General features: G+C 51.0%; 7 protein-coding genes across 7 annotated transcripts; 3 read left to right on the forward strand and 4 right to left on the reverse strand.

Annotated features, from left to right (window-relative positions):
- Positions 1-7: 7 nt before the first annotated feature.
- TrAtP1_003987 (uncharacterized protein) lies at positions 8-403 on the forward strand (the record flags this gene model as incomplete). Its single annotated transcript, XM_066112118.1, has 1 exon — positions 8-403. The coding sequence occupies one exon, from the start codon at positions 8-10 to the stop codon at positions 401-403; it is 396 nt and encodes a 131-aa protein (XP_065968201.1).
- A 147-nt stretch (positions 404-550) lies between these two features.
- TrAtP1_003988 (uncharacterized protein) lies at positions 551-799 on the reverse strand (the record flags this gene model as incomplete). Its single annotated transcript, XM_066112119.1, has 1 exon — positions 551-799. The coding sequence occupies one exon, from the start codon at positions 797-799 to the stop codon at positions 551-553; it is 249 nt and encodes an 82-aa protein (XP_065968202.1).
- A 3,208-nt stretch (positions 800-4,007) lies between these two features.
- Positions 4,008-4,580, forward strand: TrAtP1_003989 (uncharacterized protein; the record flags this gene model as incomplete). The annotated part of the gene is made up of 3 exons (XM_014083645.1): positions 4,008-4,065; positions 4,131-4,447; positions 4,518-4,580. The coding sequence occupies 3 exons, from the start codon at positions 4,008-4,010 to the stop codon at positions 4,578-4,580; spliced, it is 438 nt and encodes a 145-aa protein (XP_013939120.1).
- Positions 4,581-5,273: 693 nt separating this feature from the next.
- TrAtP1_003990 (uncharacterized protein) lies at positions 5,274-6,241 on the reverse strand. The gene is made up of 3 exons (XM_014083646.2): positions 5,885-6,241; positions 5,692-5,815; positions 5,274-5,614 (listed from the first exon to the last, which is right to left on the reverse strand). Exons 1-3 carry the CDS (start codon positions 6,046-6,048, stop codon positions 5,558-5,560), a joined length of 345 nt encoding a protein of 114 aa, XP_013939121.1. The 5' UTR covers positions 6,049-6,241; the 3' UTR covers positions 5,274-5,557.
- TrAtP1_003991 (uncharacterized protein) lies at positions 6,242-11,384 on the reverse strand. The gene is made up of 7 exons (XM_066112120.1): positions 9,499-11,384; positions 9,090-9,425; positions 8,818-9,018; positions 8,542-8,760; positions 8,248-8,482; positions 7,941-8,162; positions 6,242-7,891 (listed from the first exon to the last, which is right to left on the reverse strand). The coding sequence occupies exons 1-7, from the start codon at positions 10,282-10,284 to the stop codon at positions 7,023-7,025; spliced, it is 2,868 nt and encodes a 955-aa protein (XP_065968203.1). The 5' UTR covers positions 10,285-11,384; the 3' UTR covers positions 6,242-7,022.
- A 573-nt stretch (positions 11,385-11,957) lies between these two features.
- On the forward strand, positions 11,958-15,469 carry TrAtP1_003992 (uncharacterized protein). Its single transcript, XM_014083648.2, has 4 exons — positions 11,958-12,204; positions 12,325-12,482; positions 12,571-15,197; positions 15,269-15,469. The coding sequence occupies exons 1-4, from the start codon at positions 12,087-12,089 to the stop codon at positions 15,360-15,362; spliced, it is 2,997 nt and encodes a 998-aa protein (XP_013939123.1). The 5' UTR covers positions 11,958-12,086; the 3' UTR covers positions 15,363-15,469.
- Positions 15,470-15,471: 2 nt separating this feature from the next.
- Positions 15,472-16,740, reverse strand: TrAtP1_003993 (uncharacterized protein). Its single transcript, XM_014083649.2, has 4 exons — positions 16,542-16,740; positions 16,450-16,468; positions 15,923-16,374; positions 15,472-15,859 (listed from the first exon to the last, which is right to left on the reverse strand). Exons 1-4 carry the CDS (start codon positions 16,542-16,544, stop codon positions 15,716-15,718), a joined length of 618 nt encoding a protein of 205 aa, XP_013939124.1. The 5' UTR covers positions 16,545-16,740; the 3' UTR covers positions 15,472-15,715.
- Positions 16,741-16,963: the final 223 nt, after the last annotated feature.

Consider the following 16,963-nt stretch of genomic DNA (forward strand, 5'->3'; position numbering starts at 1 on the left):
AACGACCATGTTCTGTTCATCCCTCAGAAAGCGAAAGGAATGGGCGCAATTAGTTCCAGCTCTCTCACGAAGCACCGCTCCAGGTTGGAAAGGTAACTTGAAGGCCATCGGTACTAGGTGTCGCGCTTCAAAGGTAGGAGAGCTGACATTTCAGCCAATTCCCTTAGAGACCAATCTCCACGGCCACGACGTTGCTTTTGCTCTGCCACCGCAAAGCGAGGATCATGAGCCACGCGTCTCCTTTAAGCTCATTCTCCTCTCGTCCGAAGAAGCAAAAACCGCAGAGGTCGAGGCCAGGATTGAAAGATTGTCCATGCTCAATGGTGGGCAAAAAGTGGCCATTATGCTTCTACTAGACGGAAGCGGACGAGTGGACTCGTTGGTTCACTTACAGATGAGGTGAGAGCTCGCATATGCTGTACATGGGTTATTGCATCTGCGGAAGCGCCCGTTCCTGACAGAATGGCTCAGTATCTTGACGCAAGGCATGGCCCATGTCCCCATCATCCCCGTCTCCTCTACGGCGGAGCTAGTCACTCGCTTGGATGCTTTACGACGTCAGTGTACAGCCAGCGTTCCCCGCCAAAGCCATGCGCAGGAATTGGCAGAGGTTCGGGCCCTCGCATCGCATTGTGTGCATGGACGGGCACTTTCGCACGAACGCGTGAATATCTTGACGGACATCTCGAGTGGGCTGGGGAGCTTGGCGCAGCTTGTGCTCAGTACGGAAGGGAGGAGGAAGCTTTGCGACTTGCTCGAAGACGAAGAGGGCAATAGGGTGGTGGCATTTTTTGTCCATGGCCACGAAAGCGCTCATCGGTTGGAGATGCGGATGCGGGAGCAGGCAGCGCAAGCATCCGGACAAGTACAGTGGGGGCCAGGAAAGCTATGATTTGCGGTATATCGACGTTTACATGCAAGATTAATTTTGTAGAGATTCTCAATGAGCAGAGAAGATGATCCAGTTTGCAGTTGTTACGAGTATGAGCGGGTGCTTGATGTGGACCCTGTGATACAAGTACGAATGGAGCCAATACTATCAATCACCATGTTTACCATTCACATCACTTGCCCAGGGCTACGGTATTTGGTGATCATCACCCAGCTATGGCTTCTTATGGCCCATGCTCTCCGGGTCTACGCCGAAGAATTGGACGACAGCGGCCGATTTGGCGGTCAACGAATGCGCAACAGGACTTGTGATGGTGGCGCCGGTTGGTTGGGGCGGACGGTGAGGGGAGCCAATCAGCAGTGGTGTAGAGCCGCCCTGAGGCTGAAGAGGGCAATTCGATGGGCATGGCCTGATGACAAGCCCATACGCTAGGGCCATGATTTGGACTGTCGAGTCTTTTTTCTCACCTTTTCTCGCACATTGCAAAGAAACGGCCGTTGTCTCCATGCTAGTGTAGAGTGATGTGATGGAAGGAGGTGACGGAAGATTGTGACAAATGAGTAAGATGCAGAGCAGACTGATGGCCGGGAACCTGTATTGGTGGAGTAAATGGCTCCAAAGCTCGAGCATCTAAACTGACAGACAATGGCGTTTCTAGGAGGACGAAGCTTATCTTTATATCGATTCATGCGAAAAAAAAAAAAAAAAAAAAAAAAAAAGACAACAAGGGCGAGCAAACGCAATGTCGCATCCGCCTGTCCCGTCAACGTGGCAAAGCGGGAACGATCATACATGATCGATTTTAAAAAGAGTTGCATGAAAAAAAAAAGGGACGTCCGACCAACAACAAGATCTCGCGAAAGCCAGAAAAAGTCGGAAACCAATGAATGGCTGCTTGAGCTGTTGACCCGCACTTCTATTTCTGGGCCCCCCCCATGACTTGCGAGCTAAATCTTCCTTGGCGGGTGATTTTTTGTTCTCTAGCATCTTTTTCCAATCCATCGAAAGCTTGAACAAGGGCAGCTTTTTTTACTGGCGGGTCCAACACGGAGAGGAGAGGCTTGGCTGGTGCCGGGGACGAAACTGGCCAAACACGGCGTGCTTCATGATTGCGGGATGTGAGACTGCGGTGGTCGCGCCTCTGTCAGAGTGGCTCACTAGCAGTGCTTGTCTGTTTCTTTTCCTCTCAGCTGTTTTGATTTTGAATCAGCGGCAAGATCGAGCTGGACAAGATGAATACTATTCATGTTTGAATCAAGATGCTAGGCCTGGTGGATTGGAGAAGCTATCGCTGCGCATGCAAGACGCAAGACATGCGGAGCAACAAAAAGGCTCCAATCCGACCCTCTTGCTCTCGCTTCCAACATCCATGCATGAAGTACTGGTCGGCTTCGGCAGCTGCACGCAGTACCTAGCAGCGACAGCAGCAAATGAATGTCATGCCGCCCAGCATTGCGTATTTCCCAGGTACTCCAGTCAAACCGCACGCGCTCGTAGCGCAGGGGATCCCCCGAGCTTCAGTGGACCAGGGCCTCTCCCCCCCCCCTGCAACCCCCGACGCGCAGGAGAGGCGGCTTCTCCTCTCATTGGCCCAGGCCCTCTCTGTAACCGCCGAGGACAGGCCAATCGGCGTGTGATTCGCAGCTACAAGAGAATCGCAACACCAAAGCGCCAGACTGTGAGAGGGCCAAAGCAGAGAGGCAGAGGCCATTTTTGTGTGACCAGTTCGCAGCAGCGGCCCACCAGCTGACTGACTTTTGATCCAGACTGCGACTTGCTGTACATGTTGCAGAAGCGGTAGTGCCACCAATATATCGTAGTAAATACTCAAAAGCGCCTCCCCCCCTCTCGTCCGCATTTTCTCTTGCTCTCACTGCTTCAGAATATACCGTACTTGATACCCCCCATTCAGCGTTAATTCCAGTCGCAAAGGCTCCCCTGTTCAACCACATTTCATCCTGTTGTTGGGCCTTTTTTGCTTTATCTCTTTTATTTTCACTTGCTGTGTATGAGACCACGACTAGCCGACGACTTTTACTACTAGGTACACTACGATTACCTACATCTGGATACCATCGCGACAACAAGCAGCAACACGGAGCTGCCAACACTCCTAGCATCACGATTTAGCACAGCAATCGTGAAACCCTTCAAAGATACCCTCCCGAACTTTTTTTTTTTTTCAACCTTGCTGGACGCACCCGAGATCATTCGTCTCGCCCCCCCTTTTAGCTGCCGCCGGTACAAATCTCAAACACGCTCCTCGTTAGAGATCTGCTTCAGGTTCACTCCACCCTTGGTCGACTGGCGGATATCGATCTATCCGGCCCTTGCTCGTCCCGCCTCATTCCACCAAAGAAACAATAGGCATTGCATTTTTATTTCACAAATCTAAATAAGCTTGGACAAAAAAAAAGAAAAAAAAAGCCTTATTACACGAACCCGGCCGAAGCAGAAACGAATCCCGGCCTAGTCCCCTCCGCCCCAGCACCCATATTTCCCCTCTCACCTCGCTAGCTTCCGCGGACCTGACACAAGGCCTCAAACGTTCTTGTCTAACGCCTCGGCGCCAAAAGAACCACCAACCCAGGCCGGCGATCAGGACCTCCCCCTGGGAGGAAACACAGTCAGGTCTCTTCTGGCTTTTTTTTTTTTTGGTCCACCTCCAATATAGACTTGAGCTGTCCCTGCTTTTTGCTTGGGCTCTTGTTTCTTTCTTTCTTTTCTGGTTCTTTTTTTCCTTGGCCATTCTTTTTCGTCTTGTCACCAGCTGCGAGTCTGCTCGGTGTTCTTTTTTCTTTTCTCTTCTTTTTTTTTATCATTCGTTTCTTCGTTACGCGGGTCCGGTACCTGTCAGTTATACTTCTTTTTTTGTACCATAACGCCCTAATAACTTTTTTTTTCTCTTTGTCCCTTTTTTTTTTAACGAGGAAGAATTCATTCGGTTGATCCGACTTTTTTTATTCGGCTGCATATCAACTTTCAATCTCTTGGACGGGTCCAACAAGGGTAGAAACGGGAAAAGGAAACAAACGATTTCCAAGGATTTTACATCACCGGGAAATAAGGGAAATATTCACGAGGTCAAAAGACGATTATTTCATAATCCGCAACAATGGGCAAGCTTATCAAGAACCACTGGGCTCGGCTCATCATGCTCACAGCCGCTACTTGTACGTACAACCCCTTCACTTACACACACACTCATATTTCATTTCAACTAACACCCATTTCCTAGACCAAATCGGCGCCGCCATCGAGGGCTTCATCTGGCCCAAGATCTTCTGGGACTTCCTCACCCACTCGCTCGACGTCATGGTCAAGCCCTTCCCCGTCCTGCAAATCATCAACCTCATCTTCGGCATCGCCATGATCGCCCTGGAGTGGCCCCTTCCCCTGCTCGCCGGCACCAGCGTCCACCGATCCATCGAGTTCCGCCTTGCCGTCCTGCCGCTGTCCGCGCTCGCCTGCCTGCTCATGTATCAGTCTACGAATCCGGGCCTGTATTATCTGGTGGGCATGGGTGCATATTTCTGGGCTTTCAGCGAAGGCGAGGTATGTTTTTGGCTTCAAAACTTCTCTAACCATTTATTTTTTGTCATTGACGCTAACATTCTTTATTCAGATCATCTGCGCAAAACCCTGGACTCTACCTCCGCGAACACCAAATGCAAGCAGCAAAGTCTGAGACTCAGATGCCAAGGAACTATTCAAGCAAGGAAAGGAGAAGGAGAGAAAAGAACGAGCAATGGAACATTCGCATGTAACCAGATGGGAAAAGGTGCTAGGGAGGGGCAACGGAATGACAGAAGGCCATATCCAGGACCATGGAGTTGTGTGTGTATTACAAGTACTCGAAATTCGCTTCCCGCAGAAACAAAAAAAGTCCAGCCAGAGTCAGACAAAATCGAATTCTTCTATAAAGAGGGCCTCTCAGGATTCAGCATCCATCCCTTTCACTATTTCCTATCTTTTGAGTGTTTTTTTTTTTCAGCATCGGTTGGCATTTGGTAACAAATGTTTACGTGTATTATTATCATGCTACTTGGTATTTTGTGTACGACTGTATTCCTGTTTTTGGGCTTATGAACTTTCGCCTTTTCGTTTTTTTGTTAAGCTTTTCAGTAGTCTTTAGTTGTTAGCGAGAGGGAGTGGAAACGGTGCTTTTGGAGGAAATACTAAAGAGCGTGGTGTGATGAGATAGCATATCAAACTCGATCCAGCACATGGGCCACATTCGAAACAATTATCGAATGACATCATGATACAAGTCGTATGAGCTTTGATGGAACCCGGTGACAATCGAGCCGTGGATCCAATGGAGTGCACAAGTGGAATCTAGACCCGCCCAGCGGCTTGCTGCAGACACGGCCCCATAATCATGGTAACTTTCAAATGCAATGCTTGATTATTCCCCTAGTATAGAGATTCCTACTGTATGTAAGAAGAGCAACACGACGCAGGCACGGTTCACTGCATATTGCTTCGTGCGGGAGCGCCCTTGTGCCCGAGGCCATCTTATCGCTCAATCAAGGCCCATGTCCATAGTCCGTATCCCATGCTGCTCTTCCAGGCCACTCAGACCACCATCTCACTGCCACAGTCCCGCTGTATTAACACAAGGGGGTGGAAACTGAGTGAGACGCTCCTAACCCAGCGCCGCATCTATTTTACTCTCATCGAGCTCATAGACTCATTCGTTACGCCTTGTCGGCCAGGCATCTGTCCAAGCGCCAGAAGCATCAGCACTCTGTCAAAGAGATTGCATTTCGATTTGGGTCATGGATGAAGCGACTTACCTCCATGTTCTGCATGGAACCCTGCTCGAGAATCTTCAGAAGCGCCTCGTCAGAGTTCTCAGTGTCGAACTCGGCCGCCAACTCCACCTTTGACGCCGTGTCAAAGGTTCCCTGAGCTCCTTGCCTGTACGCAAATGCAGTGTTAGCCGCCGCTTTGATCTCACAGACTGGGTATAAGCTAGTAGATACATACTTGTGTGTCAGGAATACATTGAAAGTTGAAACGAACTGAGCAGGAGGAATGCTCTTGTCGCTCTGCCACTTCTTGTATGTCTCTACATCATCCACAAAGACGATGAAGTCCTCCTGCTTTCCCTTGTAGTGAACCTTGACCTGAGTAGATTCTCCGCGAGTCATCTTGGCTGGTGTTGTGGTTGGTAGTTGGTGGGGAGACGAAAGGTGGGTTGTTTGGATGATTTAGGTCGCGTGACGTATAGCCGAAAGTGCTTGTTTGTGGTGTTTATATCTTTCTCTGGGTTGGCAAGAGAGAAATTGAGAGTGTAACGAGTTGATAATAGATCGTGATGTTTTTTTTCTTAGAGTTCAATGAGATGTGAAAAGAAAAGAGGTTAAGAAATGGGAACAACAGCAGTTTTAATAGATGCGCCGTGGGGAGGGGAGCTCTATCCCCAACTACGTCATCGTGGCGTGCGGGCCAAGTGCAAGTACCTTCGGCAGCTGGTCCCAGGCCAGGCCTCCACTGCCAGCTTCCAGCACAGCAGCACTTTATTGTCTCTGCCAGCGCCGCACCTCCACCAGGCGCTGCGCAATGGGTACGAGATGACCTCATCATGTCTGTATCCGGTACTGGCGAGACAGGCCATACGTAAGGCCGAGCCTGGAGTGGCCCGTGCTTGGCTGGCGATCCAGGAACACTTCTGGACACTTGTACACAGTTCACAGTTTACAGGTCGCAGTTCACAGCCTTGTCTTGGTCAATTGCTTCTTCCATCGTCTTCTGTCTTTCAATTGGATCCACCGGCTCCTCTTGGTGTTGCTTGTTGCTCGCGCCATTGCTGCATCTCGCATTCCAGGCATGACTACGCCCAGCATCATCCTCCTGGCATTGGCCCCCCCCTGAACTTGGCAAAGCAATCAATAGTCGTGGCTCGTTTATCAATTCCTAACTTGTAACCGATGCTCTGAGCTTCCCCGGGTTCCTGTAGAAATGATGTGCTAATCCATACAAAAGACCCAAAACATGCTAGCTTATGTTGACAATCAAACCTCGATAGACAGTTGGCCATTTCCCCATGGCTCCATTTCCAAGCTGCACAAACATCCAATATGCCTCTGCATCCTCAAAAGGCCTCCAACTCTCCTCGAGCAGACTAATCCCTGCCAATTGTGAGCAGCCTTTTGAAGCTGCTTGGTGTGTCATTCTTCACTCCGCCGATTTTGGACCATAAGCCCAAGTTTCGAATCTTTTCTGTAGACGACTTCCTTGTATTATCCACGTCACCAGGAAGAGCACTGGGAAGAGGCGTCATGGCCCTCAAGTTGGTCGATTTTACGGGCAGGGAAATAGTCGCGGATGCCATACGAGTAGGGATTTGATGTATATCGCTGGCAATGTCCCGCTTGGGCATCTTATGTTCTCGAACTTCGCGCCGCCGAACGCTTCCAGTCGCTCTTTTCATGCTGCGCGCTGGTGTTGTTGCTGCAGCCTGCTCCTTTGTAGTCCGCTGTCTTTTCGCCTTTCTACCTGCCTCTTCCCTTAGACTAGCGTCATCATACAAATGCGGCTCCTTTGGACTTTTGACATCTCGACGCTTGGTCGTTTCCGTGGCGATATTTTCGCCGGGCTGGTTCTTCTGTGTTGAAGAAGCCGACCTCTTTGTAAAGGAGCTTGCAAAGCTGGCTACGCTGAGCTTTCTGATAACCGTAGATGCCGAGCTTCGGACTAAATTTTCACCTCGAGACTTCACCGTCATTCTAGGAAACGGGAGGACTTCTCTGCTCCACACATCTGATAAGAGCGCCTCTAGCCGAGCTCTTTCACCTCTTGGCGGCGCAAGGACCGGTATCCGGGTAGCAGTTGTCAACAAAGAATGTGAGCGATTGACAGCCATGGCAGCGGACGAGTTGTTGCCATGATCCCGCAGCACATTTGTATTTTTCAAGATGACTTGGCATAGGGGCGCCCTGGCCCCTCCAACAGTAGTGGCCCTTTGTATCGACATCCGTCGGGCGAGCGTTCCTTGAATCTCAGTTAGCATGTCGAAATTTCAAATAGACCCATTACGTACCTGGCTTTCCAAAAACTGTTCCCAAGCTTTTTACATTTATATACAATGAACTAAACATATCCGACGGCCTCAGCTCTTGGTCTTCTCTCACTGGCCGAGCCAATCTTGACCTCCACTCCATTTCTTCTTTTGGCGTGCAAGCAGTCATAATCAATTCACATAACTGATGGTCGCACTCAAATACCAACTTCCAGGAAAATGGCGCAGTGTGACATTGTATTCCTGTCAGATGTTAGCTCCGCCATGGCCTACCCTTATTCCTTATTCTCTATTATTTTAGTAAATGGTCAAGGCTAGCCGTTCTTACCTCTCCCATTGTCTACCTCCTCAAGTCTGATATCATCAAGATTGATACAGGCCATAATTGTGTATATCGGATCGACCTTGCCGGCAGAAGCAAGGCAGAGAACATGGCGGTAAAGCAAACAGATAAAGTACTGCCCATCTACTCCATCATTGGTTTGCCAACATACATGAAGCGTTCCGCAAAGACGAATGTGACCGAATGATCGTATCTGGTTTTTTGAAACTGCATCAAGTTTCTTGGTCGAATGTTAGCCCTATTAAAGCCCATGAGCCTATAATATAGGAGGCATCTTACTCTGTCTGGAAAGGCTAATCGATCTTGGAGGATCCATGTTTTTTCAAGAATGGACTTTACCCCCTCATCGTCCGATGCCCGATTGATCTCCGTGGTTGCTTCGCGAAGCCGTGTCAGGGTGTTTTCAATTTCCATGTGTGAGTTTGGACAGTCTGATATTGGAGTGCACTTGAGAAGCTCAGAGAACAGTAGAGGATATTTGCAGATTCTTTGTATAGGCTGTAGCGAGTGTTAGCGCTTCGTAAAAGGATGGGGGCTATCTGAAAGCGAAAGCACCTTGACAAGAAGATCATTGATTGTAAGAGCCTTTTTCGCCCCTTCTTCGCTACCCTTGGAGGATCCCAGCGCCATAGCCAAGGCCTCGAGGCCTTTCTGATACGTCTCCCAGTTTGGCATGGCTTGCTGAGCTGCACTGATGTCTTTGATCATCATTTCATATGTCGCCCCATACTCTTCATATATGAAGAGCATGTTTACCTAGAGAGAGAAAAAAGGGTAGGGGAAACAGTTAGATCTAATCACACAAAGGTCTTGTAACGAGCAAATACCTTTTTTGCAAAAACTTTTGCGACCTCTGCTGCCACTTGCGGATCGGCCAGCATACCCGGGGCTTTCAAGAGCCACCTTGCTTTCATATTTTGCTCAGGCACTGCGCCGAGACTGGACCAACGTTTGTGGCTATGGGCATGGAGACAGTTTGGGTTGGCAAATGGAGTAATCGTAGGTGATACGTTGATTTGCGTGTATTCGGAGTATGGAACTGCCCTGTGTAGTTCGCCTAGAAGTTGCTCGTGTAGCTTGACAATCCCGGTCAAGTTCTGGTTGATTGATGACCGTAGTCCAACGCAAATAGAGGGCAACGCCGCTAAGATTGTGAAATATACCTATAGACTGCGTAAGCAGATGGACAGCTACAGGGTTTGGATTTTGTTCAATTACATTCATGAGAAATCGTACATCACCAATGTACCCCTCTTCTGTACTGATAAGCTCTTCTAGTACTTTTCTTCGCTGTAATGACCTCTCGATAGCAGCCAGGTCGGCCAAAGAGTGGCTCTCCAAGAAGCTGCTGTCTTCTGACGCACGCGGCGCTGTCATGGAAGCTCTGCTGCTACGTTCCGTCACAGAAAAGCCCTGCGAGCGTGCAGTAGTCTTTCGAGATCGTGCCATGGCGCTGACACTGGCGAGACTGGCACTAGCACTCCGAACCGCCGAAACAAAGGCAAACGAAGACCCAGAGGACGACTGTCGATGGTGTGATCTCTTCCAGGCTGGTGTGCGGCTGCGAAGCTCTGGCTCAAGTGGCGGTCGCAGAGAATTAATGCTTCCGTCCGACAGCGTGGATCGATGCCGAGCTCGGCGATGTATCGTTCGCATCCATTTATGGAATGGGCCGTGTGCTTTGAGTTGTCCATGGCTCTCCGAGTCTAATACCGGGACACTATTATTGTCAATAGTGATCTGAGGCACCTGGATGGCGGTATCCAGAGACACTGTTTCAGCGATGGTCTGAAGCTCAGGGTCGTTGACTCTTGCCCCAGTCGCAGGAACACTGGTTTCTTCAATACCAAGCTGGGACATTTTTGTGATAACTTCAGGCTGGTCAGCATCAGACATGGCGTCGTCATCGCAATATTCCATTGCATCTTCGTATTTTTGCAGCAAAGCAGCCCAGCTCGAGCGTCGAGAACTCGAGCTCGAGTTGGAGCCACTGGGGCAAGGAGGAGAATCGGCTGGCGCCATTGTGTCCAACGGTAGTCAAAATTGAAGTGGAGCAAGGCAAGACTGAAAAATGACATGTAAAACTGGCTCCAGTATGCCAAAGACCAAACGGAGCTGGAGATTCACGATCCAAACATAGCAAAGTGTACAAGCTAGGAATAGGATAATATGGGCAGAGAAGTCGTTGGCAGTGTAGCAAGGAGAATAGAGGCAGAAATAGCCATGGCGCGTAATAACACAGAAGCTGTGGTGACGAGAGCTGTAAGAACGATGGCACCAGTTGGCCGGGCGTTGTCTCTTTCCCTTTCTATTAGGGAAGGACGTGGACAATGGCACACTGAAGGGCGCTATAAGCAGAAGTATGGGCGATATGGCCTACTGTCCTGTAAAACGGCACCTCCATGAAACATTCAAACTTACAACTCCTATTACCTGCGCTGATATCACAAAAGGGGAATGGCAATTGTTGACGAGTATAGCTTGTCTATCGGCGGCATATTCAACCAAGTATCTGAGAGCAAACCTGGGCTCCTCGATACATCTCAAGGTCTATAGAGCAGCGCATAATGAATGACTCGGCTCTACCAGGCTAAATCTCTAGACGATTACGTGAAACGTAATTCCGCGACTGACATCGTCGTCGAAGCGATGCCGGCCGGCCGCCGAGTTCTACGGAACATGAAGTCGTTTGCCTCATTGCATCGGAGCCAAGTAATGCGGACCGATATGGAGCAAAATTGTGGAGTTGGGCGGCTTTGACTGGGACCGCCGAGAAACATGGAGAGCAAGAGATGTACGGAGAACAAGACCAAGACTGCAGCATAACTTGCAACAAGGAGTAAGTACAAGTAGTCTTTTCTTACAAATAGCCGCAACATGAAAGCCGCGTCTTGGTCATCCCCAGTCCTACATGTCAGGCTTCCGCCTATTGGCCATGCAAGGGCAGAAGAAAGACTGAGAAAAGAGAAGGGGATGCAAGACGTGCCAGTGATACATACATACAATGCCATTCTTTTAGGATTTTCCTGGTCTGGGAACAACAACCTGATACGAGGCTTGGACAGGCAGTCAACATAAAATGAAATACTGCCAGGCACTTTCATCAACCGTATGCAGGGTCTTCTTCTCATCTCTGATCCTTGCTGGGAGGCAGAGGCGAAGAGCCCGCCACGCTGGTGAGATGCGAGGTCGCACTGTGCCGCCGCCGTGTCCCAACACACCCGGCCCGCCAAAGCACACCGCCGATGGCCCGTCGGCTGCCGCATACACAGTATAAAACACAGTGCAACACCGTCCAAACTAGCGCTCGGCCCTGGCATGCTTCGCCCGAGTCGCCCAGCAAGGCGCTGCCAGGCGGCCCTGAAGCTAACCGCAGGCGGACAAGCCCAAGCCCTTCGCGCGAGGCAGTGATGCAAAGGCCCTCCACCCCTTGGCTCGAGAAGTCGAACAGAACACGTTGAAGTTTTCCTGGACGGCCGTGAGACTCAGCGGCGGGCCCCGACCTTTTTTTCCAGCGAGCAACTAGACTAATCTACAGGTAAGCCCATGCCTTTTGCCGCTCGCCACGTGGGGCCTTTTCCTTTTCTCGGGAAGTCTTGACAAATCTGCCATGTTGGCAAACCCGCTGCCTTGTCCCGCAAACTATTACTAGTGCCCTGCTGGCCACTTCTCTCTTTTGTCTTCACTCTTGGATTTTGCGTTTGGCATCTCGAGTTCTAAATCCAGAGTCTGCAGCAGAGCCTCTCTATATTCATAGCGAGAGCCTCGATCCGGATCCAGATCCCGTTGCGCCCTCCCCGCCGCTCTCGGCGCAACCCGCCATCATGGACAACGCCTATGCTCTTCCCATCGACGCGGTGCTCGCCAACTTCGGCGTCAAGGAGCAGACCGGCCTGACTGACAACCAAGTCTCCGAGCTTCGAAATAAGCACGGCCGCAATGGTACGCAATCTCCAACTCCCAGAGTGTTCAAGATTCTTGTCCAGTCTTTTGCCGACTTGCTCGCCCCGCCATATCAGACACGACCTTGACTTGATGTCTGTGATGCTAACTCCAGCCTAGCGATTCCCGAAGAGCCCCCAACTCCCCTCTGGGAGCTCATTCTAGAACAATTCAAAGATCAACTCGTCATCATCCTGCTTGGCTCCGCCGCCGTTTCCTTTGTTCTCGCCCTGTTCGAAGATGAAGGCGGCTGGAGTGCATTTGTCGATCCCGCCGTTGTAAGTGCTTCCGCGGCCTGTGTTCTCGCCGGCATAGCTGGCTTAATGGTTTGATCTCGTCTCTAACCGCATACTCCTCTACGTGTAGATTCTTACCATTCTGATCCTCAATGCCGTTGTCGGAGTCTCCCAAGAAAGCAGTGCCGAAAAGGCCATTGCCGCTCTGCAAGAATACTCGGCCAACGAAGCCAATGTCGTGCGAAACGGTGGCCACGTATCCCGAGTCAAGGCCGATGATCTTGTCCCTGGTGACATCGTCTCAGTTGCTGTTGGAGACCGAATCCCCGCCGACTGCCGTATCGTTTCTATCGAGAGCAACAGCTTTTCTGTGGACCAGGCCATCTTGACCGGCGAGAGCGAGAGCGTTGGCAAGGATTCTACTGCGGTAGTGAACGATGACAAGGCTGTCTTGCAGGATCAGGTCAATATGCTCTTCTCCGGTACCACGGTCGTTACTGGACGCGCCAAGGCTATTGTCGTCTTGACGGGCTCCAACACTGCGATTGGCGATATCCACGAAAGCATCACCGCTCAAATCTCCGAACCTACTCCCCTGAAGCAGAAGCTCAACGATTTCGGCGATAATCTGGCAAAGGTCATTACCGTCATCTGCATCCTCGTCTGGCTGATCAACATTCCCAACTTCAACGACCCTAGCCACGGCACCTGGGCCAAGGGAGCCATTTACTACCTCAAGATTGCCGTCTCCTTGGGCGTCGCTGCGATCCCTGAAGGTCTTGCGGTTGTCATTACTACTTGTCTTGCTCTTGGTACTCGCAAAATGGCGGCTAAGAACGCCGTTGTGCGCAGCCTGCCCTCGGTTGAGACTCTGGGAAGCTGCAGTGTCATCTGCTCTGACAAGACCGGCACACTCACCACCAACCAGATGAGCGTCAACAAGATGGTCTATCTTAACGAAGCCGGAACCAATCTGACTGAGCTTACTGTTGAGGGTACTACTTTTGCTCCCAAGGGCAATATTACTTTGAACGGCCAGGTCGTCGAGAATCTTGCCTCCACCTCTTTTACTGTTCTCCAGATTGCCGAGGTCGCTGCTCTCTGTAACGATGCCAAATTGGCCTACGATTCACGCACTGCTGCTTATTCCAGCGTTGGCGAGCCCACCGAAGGCGCTCTCCGAGTTCTCGTTGAAAAGGTTGGCCCTTGTGCCCCTGCCGGAACTGCTCTTGAAGACTGTGGGCACTTTGCCAGCGCCACGCACGAGCAGAGGTTGCCACGGCTTGCGACTTACGAGTTCTCTCGCGACAGAAAAAGCATGTCAGTCCTTGTTCAGAACGGTAACGCCAAGAAGCTGCTTGTCAAGGGAGCCCCCGAATCGGTCATTGAGCGCTGCACAAGCACCATTGTTGGTGCCAACGGCAACAGAGTTCCCCTTACCGAAAAGCTCCAGAGCACTCTGCTCAAGGAGGTTGTGGAGTATGGTAACCGAGGCCTTCGTGTCATTGCCCTTGCCAGCATTGAGGATGTTTCCCAGAACCCGCTCGTCAGGTCTGCAAAGTCCACCGAACAATATGCCCAGTTGGAACAAAACATGACCTTCCTCGGATTGGTTGGCATGCTGGATCCTCCTCGTCCTGAAGTCCCCGCCTCTATCAAGCAGTGCAAAGATGCCGGTATCCGTGTCATTGTCATCACTGGTGATAACCGCAACACCGCCGAGAGCATCTGCAGACAGATTGGTGTCTTTGGCCAGCACGAAGATCTCCAGGGCAAGAGCTATACTGGACGCGAATTCGACAACCTCAGCCCCGGCGAGCAGCTGGAGGCGGCTAAGAAGGCTTCTCTGTTCTCTCGTGTTGAGCCCGGTCACAAGTCCAAGTTGGTTGACCTTCTCCAGTCTCTTGGCGAGGTCGTTGCCATGACTGGTGACGGTGTCAACGATGCCCCTGCTCTGAAGAAGGCTGACATTGGTGTGGCCATGGGTTCCGGAACTGACGTCTCCAAGCTGGCCGCAGACATGGTTCTGGCCGACAGCAACTTTGCGACTATCGAGGTGGCCATCGAAGAGGGCCGTTCCATTTACAACAACACTCAACAATTTATTCGCTACCTGATCTCCTCCAACATTGGTGAGGTTGTCTCCATCTTCTTGACGGCTGCCCTAGGAATGCCAGAGGCGCTGATTCCCGTTCAACTGCTCTGGGTCAACCTCGTCACCGATGGTCTCCCCGCCACCGCCCTGTCCTTTAACCCACCCGACCACGGCATCATGAAGCGCCAACCTCGTAGAAGAGATGAGCCTCTCATTGGCGGCTGGTTGTTTATGCGCTACCTTATCATTGGTACTTATGTCGGTCTTGCAACTGTGGCTGGTTACGCTTGGTGGTTCATGTACAACCCCGAGGGTCCTCAGATCACCTTCCGACAGCTTTCTAGCTTCCACCGTTGCTCAACCGAGTTCCCCGAGATTGGATGCGAAATGTTCTCCAATGACATGGCCAAGTCTGCCTCTACCGTGTCTTTGTCGATTCTCGTGGTGATTGAGATGTTCAACGCCATGAACGCCCTATCATCCAGCGAGTCGCTCCTCACTCTGCCTCTGTGGAACAACATGATGCTCGTATACGCCATTGCCCTGTCCATGGCTCTCCACTTTGCCCTCCTCTACACGCCAATTCTCCAGAATCTGTTTGCTATCTTGCCGCTAAATATGCTGGAATGGCAGGCGGTTACCATTATCAGCGCGCCTGTAGTGTAAGTTTGCCCCTTGATTTACCTCTTTCATTCTTTGTTTAGAAATGAGAAGACTAACAAGACTTATTTAGTTTGCTTGACGAAATCCTCAAGGTTGTTGAGAGGCAATTCTTTATGCAGCAGAAGACGGCTCCCAAGGCCATCAAGGCTAAGAAAGAGGAGTAAACGGGAAAGGGAAAAGGGAAAAAATTTAGAGGGTATATATATACATTATATACACATATACAATGCATACAGGTATATAGAAGGAAGAGAGACATTACTCACTAGTTGACTCGCATTGACTACAAGATGATCCTTGACAGATGATATTTTGGGACTTTTGTTAATTGTTTATTTCATTTGTCTTTTGCATGCATTCGTAATCTCGATTGACGTGTTCGAGTCAGCTCTTGCTGCTATCCATGCAGCAGAGACACAGCTTCGGTCACTTGCAGGCCCTCAAACCATTTGTGATATCCCGTTTTTTTTTGTTCTTCGTCTAGTAATATGTATTTATATGGAAAAGCAAAGCGACTTTAGTCCTGTCTACCCTTTAGTAACCTCTTGGTGACCTTGTCCTTCTCGATGATGTATACGTGGGCTCCCCAGCCGGATAGAGCGTCACGGTCGACGGCAGTCAGAAGGGCTTGTGAAATGGTCTCGAACAACGCATCGGGTTCCTGTGAAGTTTTTCTATGTTAGCATATGTGTGTCTTTGCAGAAGAAGAGAATAAGAAACATACCAAATCAGGCTCCCACAGACCCTCGCACATGCCAAACAGCTGCTCCGACGCCGTGCCCGACACGATAAAGTCCTTTGCAAAGTCGATGCAGCCAATGCTGTCGAAGCCGCAGATGAAGGGCTTCCCCGTCTTGGGGTCCAGGCCGGCGACGACGGGCGAGACAAAGTAAGGGCCGAAGCGGCGCTCGTAGAGGGAGGAGGAGACGAGGTTGGCAAAGGTGCGCGGGGCGATGGCGCGCTCCTCGCGCAGGCGGTACATGTTGACCTTGTAGCGGAAGAGGTCGCTGACGGTGCTGACGTCTGTGGCTAGGCCGGTCAGGCCCAGGAAGACGTCGCCGTACTGGAAGATTTTGGGGAAGTTGTTGGAGATGGTCAGGGCCTGGAGGCCGAGGCGGAGGTCGCAGGCGATGGCGACGCAGTCCTTGCCGACCATGGCGACGCAGGCACCGCCGTCTGGGGGGGGAGTTGGAGTTAGCAGGGAAGATCGATGTGGTATGGGATGAGGATTAGATCGGCTGGGCAACTGACTGATCGAAAAGGGCGAAGACTGTATGGCGAGAGTACAGCGTTAGCTTTCAACTACCACGGTGGTGATGATGACAATGCAGCGCTGTACGTACCATGATGCTTGCTGTTGATCGATTCTGGGATGCGTTTCGAGATTCACGGCAGCAGTGCAAGTAAAGGAATAAGTGGTGCTCTCCCTGGAGGCCCCGTCGCTCGAATCAATGCAGTCGTGGTCTCGCAGAGTTGTTGTTGCAGCGTGGTTTGGCCGGAAGCTCTACGTTCTACGTCTACAGCTGCCCCAGCTCTCTCGCTCTCCCCACGCTTGGCTGGCACGCAAAAGCGCAGGCAAACATGGTCTGGCGTGGCCGCTGTGTGGCGCAACTTGGAACAAACTGCGCCCGAGCTTCTGCCGCTGTGGCTGGTGCTGCTGCTCTTACGTATGTGCGACCTGCCTTGGGCGAGGCTGCCTGCGGATTGTTCGAGAAAGCGGGTGGGGCCCTTTTGCTGGATATCTAATCGGCTTTGGCTTTTGACA

Source organism: Trichoderma atroviride, chromosome 2 (assembly GCF_020647795.1).
Source record: "Trichoderma atroviride chromosome 2, complete sequence".
NCBI lineage: Eukaryota > Fungi > Ascomycota > Sordariomycetes > Hypocreales > Hypocreaceae > Trichoderma > Trichoderma atroviride.

Bases quoted from the DNA above. Each gene is read 5' to 3' on its own strand.
- TrAtP1_003990 (XM_014083646.2), bottom strand. From the start codon at position 6,048: ATGACTCGCGGAGAATCTACTCAGGTCAAGGTTCACTACAAGGGAAAG. The intron at 5,816-5,884 runs GTATGTATCTAC...ATTTGCGTACAG, and splicing joins AATGTATTCCTGACACACAA to GCAAGGAGCTCAGGGAACCT. The intron at 5,615-5,691 runs GTAAGTCGCTTC...GCGCTTGGACAG, and splicing joins GTTCCATGCAGAACATGGAG to ATGCCTGGCCGACAAGGCGT.
- TrAtP1_003991 (XM_066112120.1), bottom strand. From the start codon at position 10,284: ATGGCGCCAGCCGATTCTCCTCCTTGCCCCAGTGGCTCCAACTCGAGC. The intron at 9,426-9,498 runs GTACGATTTCTC...CGCAGTCTATAG, and splicing joins AAGAGGGGTACATTGGTGAT to GTATATTTCACAATCTTAGC. The intron at 8,483-8,541 runs GTAAGATGCCTC...CATTCGACCAAG, and splicing joins GATTAGCCTTTCCAGACAGA to AAACTTGATGCAGTTTCAAA.
- TrAtP1_003992 (XM_014083648.2), top strand. From the start codon at position 12,087: ATGGACAACGCCTATGCTCTTCCCATCGACGCGGTGCTCGCCAACTTC. The intron at 12,483-12,570 runs GTAAGTGCTTCC...CTCTACGTGTAG, and splicing joins CATTTGTCGATCCCGCCGTT to ATTCTTACCATTCTGATCCT. The intron at 15,198-15,268 runs GTAAGTTTGCCC...AGACTTATTTAG, and splicing joins ATTATCAGCGCGCCTGTAGT to TTTGCTTGACGAAATCCTCA.
- TrAtP1_003993 (XM_014083649.2), bottom strand. The intron at 15,860-15,922 runs GTATGTTTCTTA...AAAACTTCACAG, and splicing joins GTCTGTGGGAGCCTGATTTG to GAACCCGATGCGTTGTTCGA.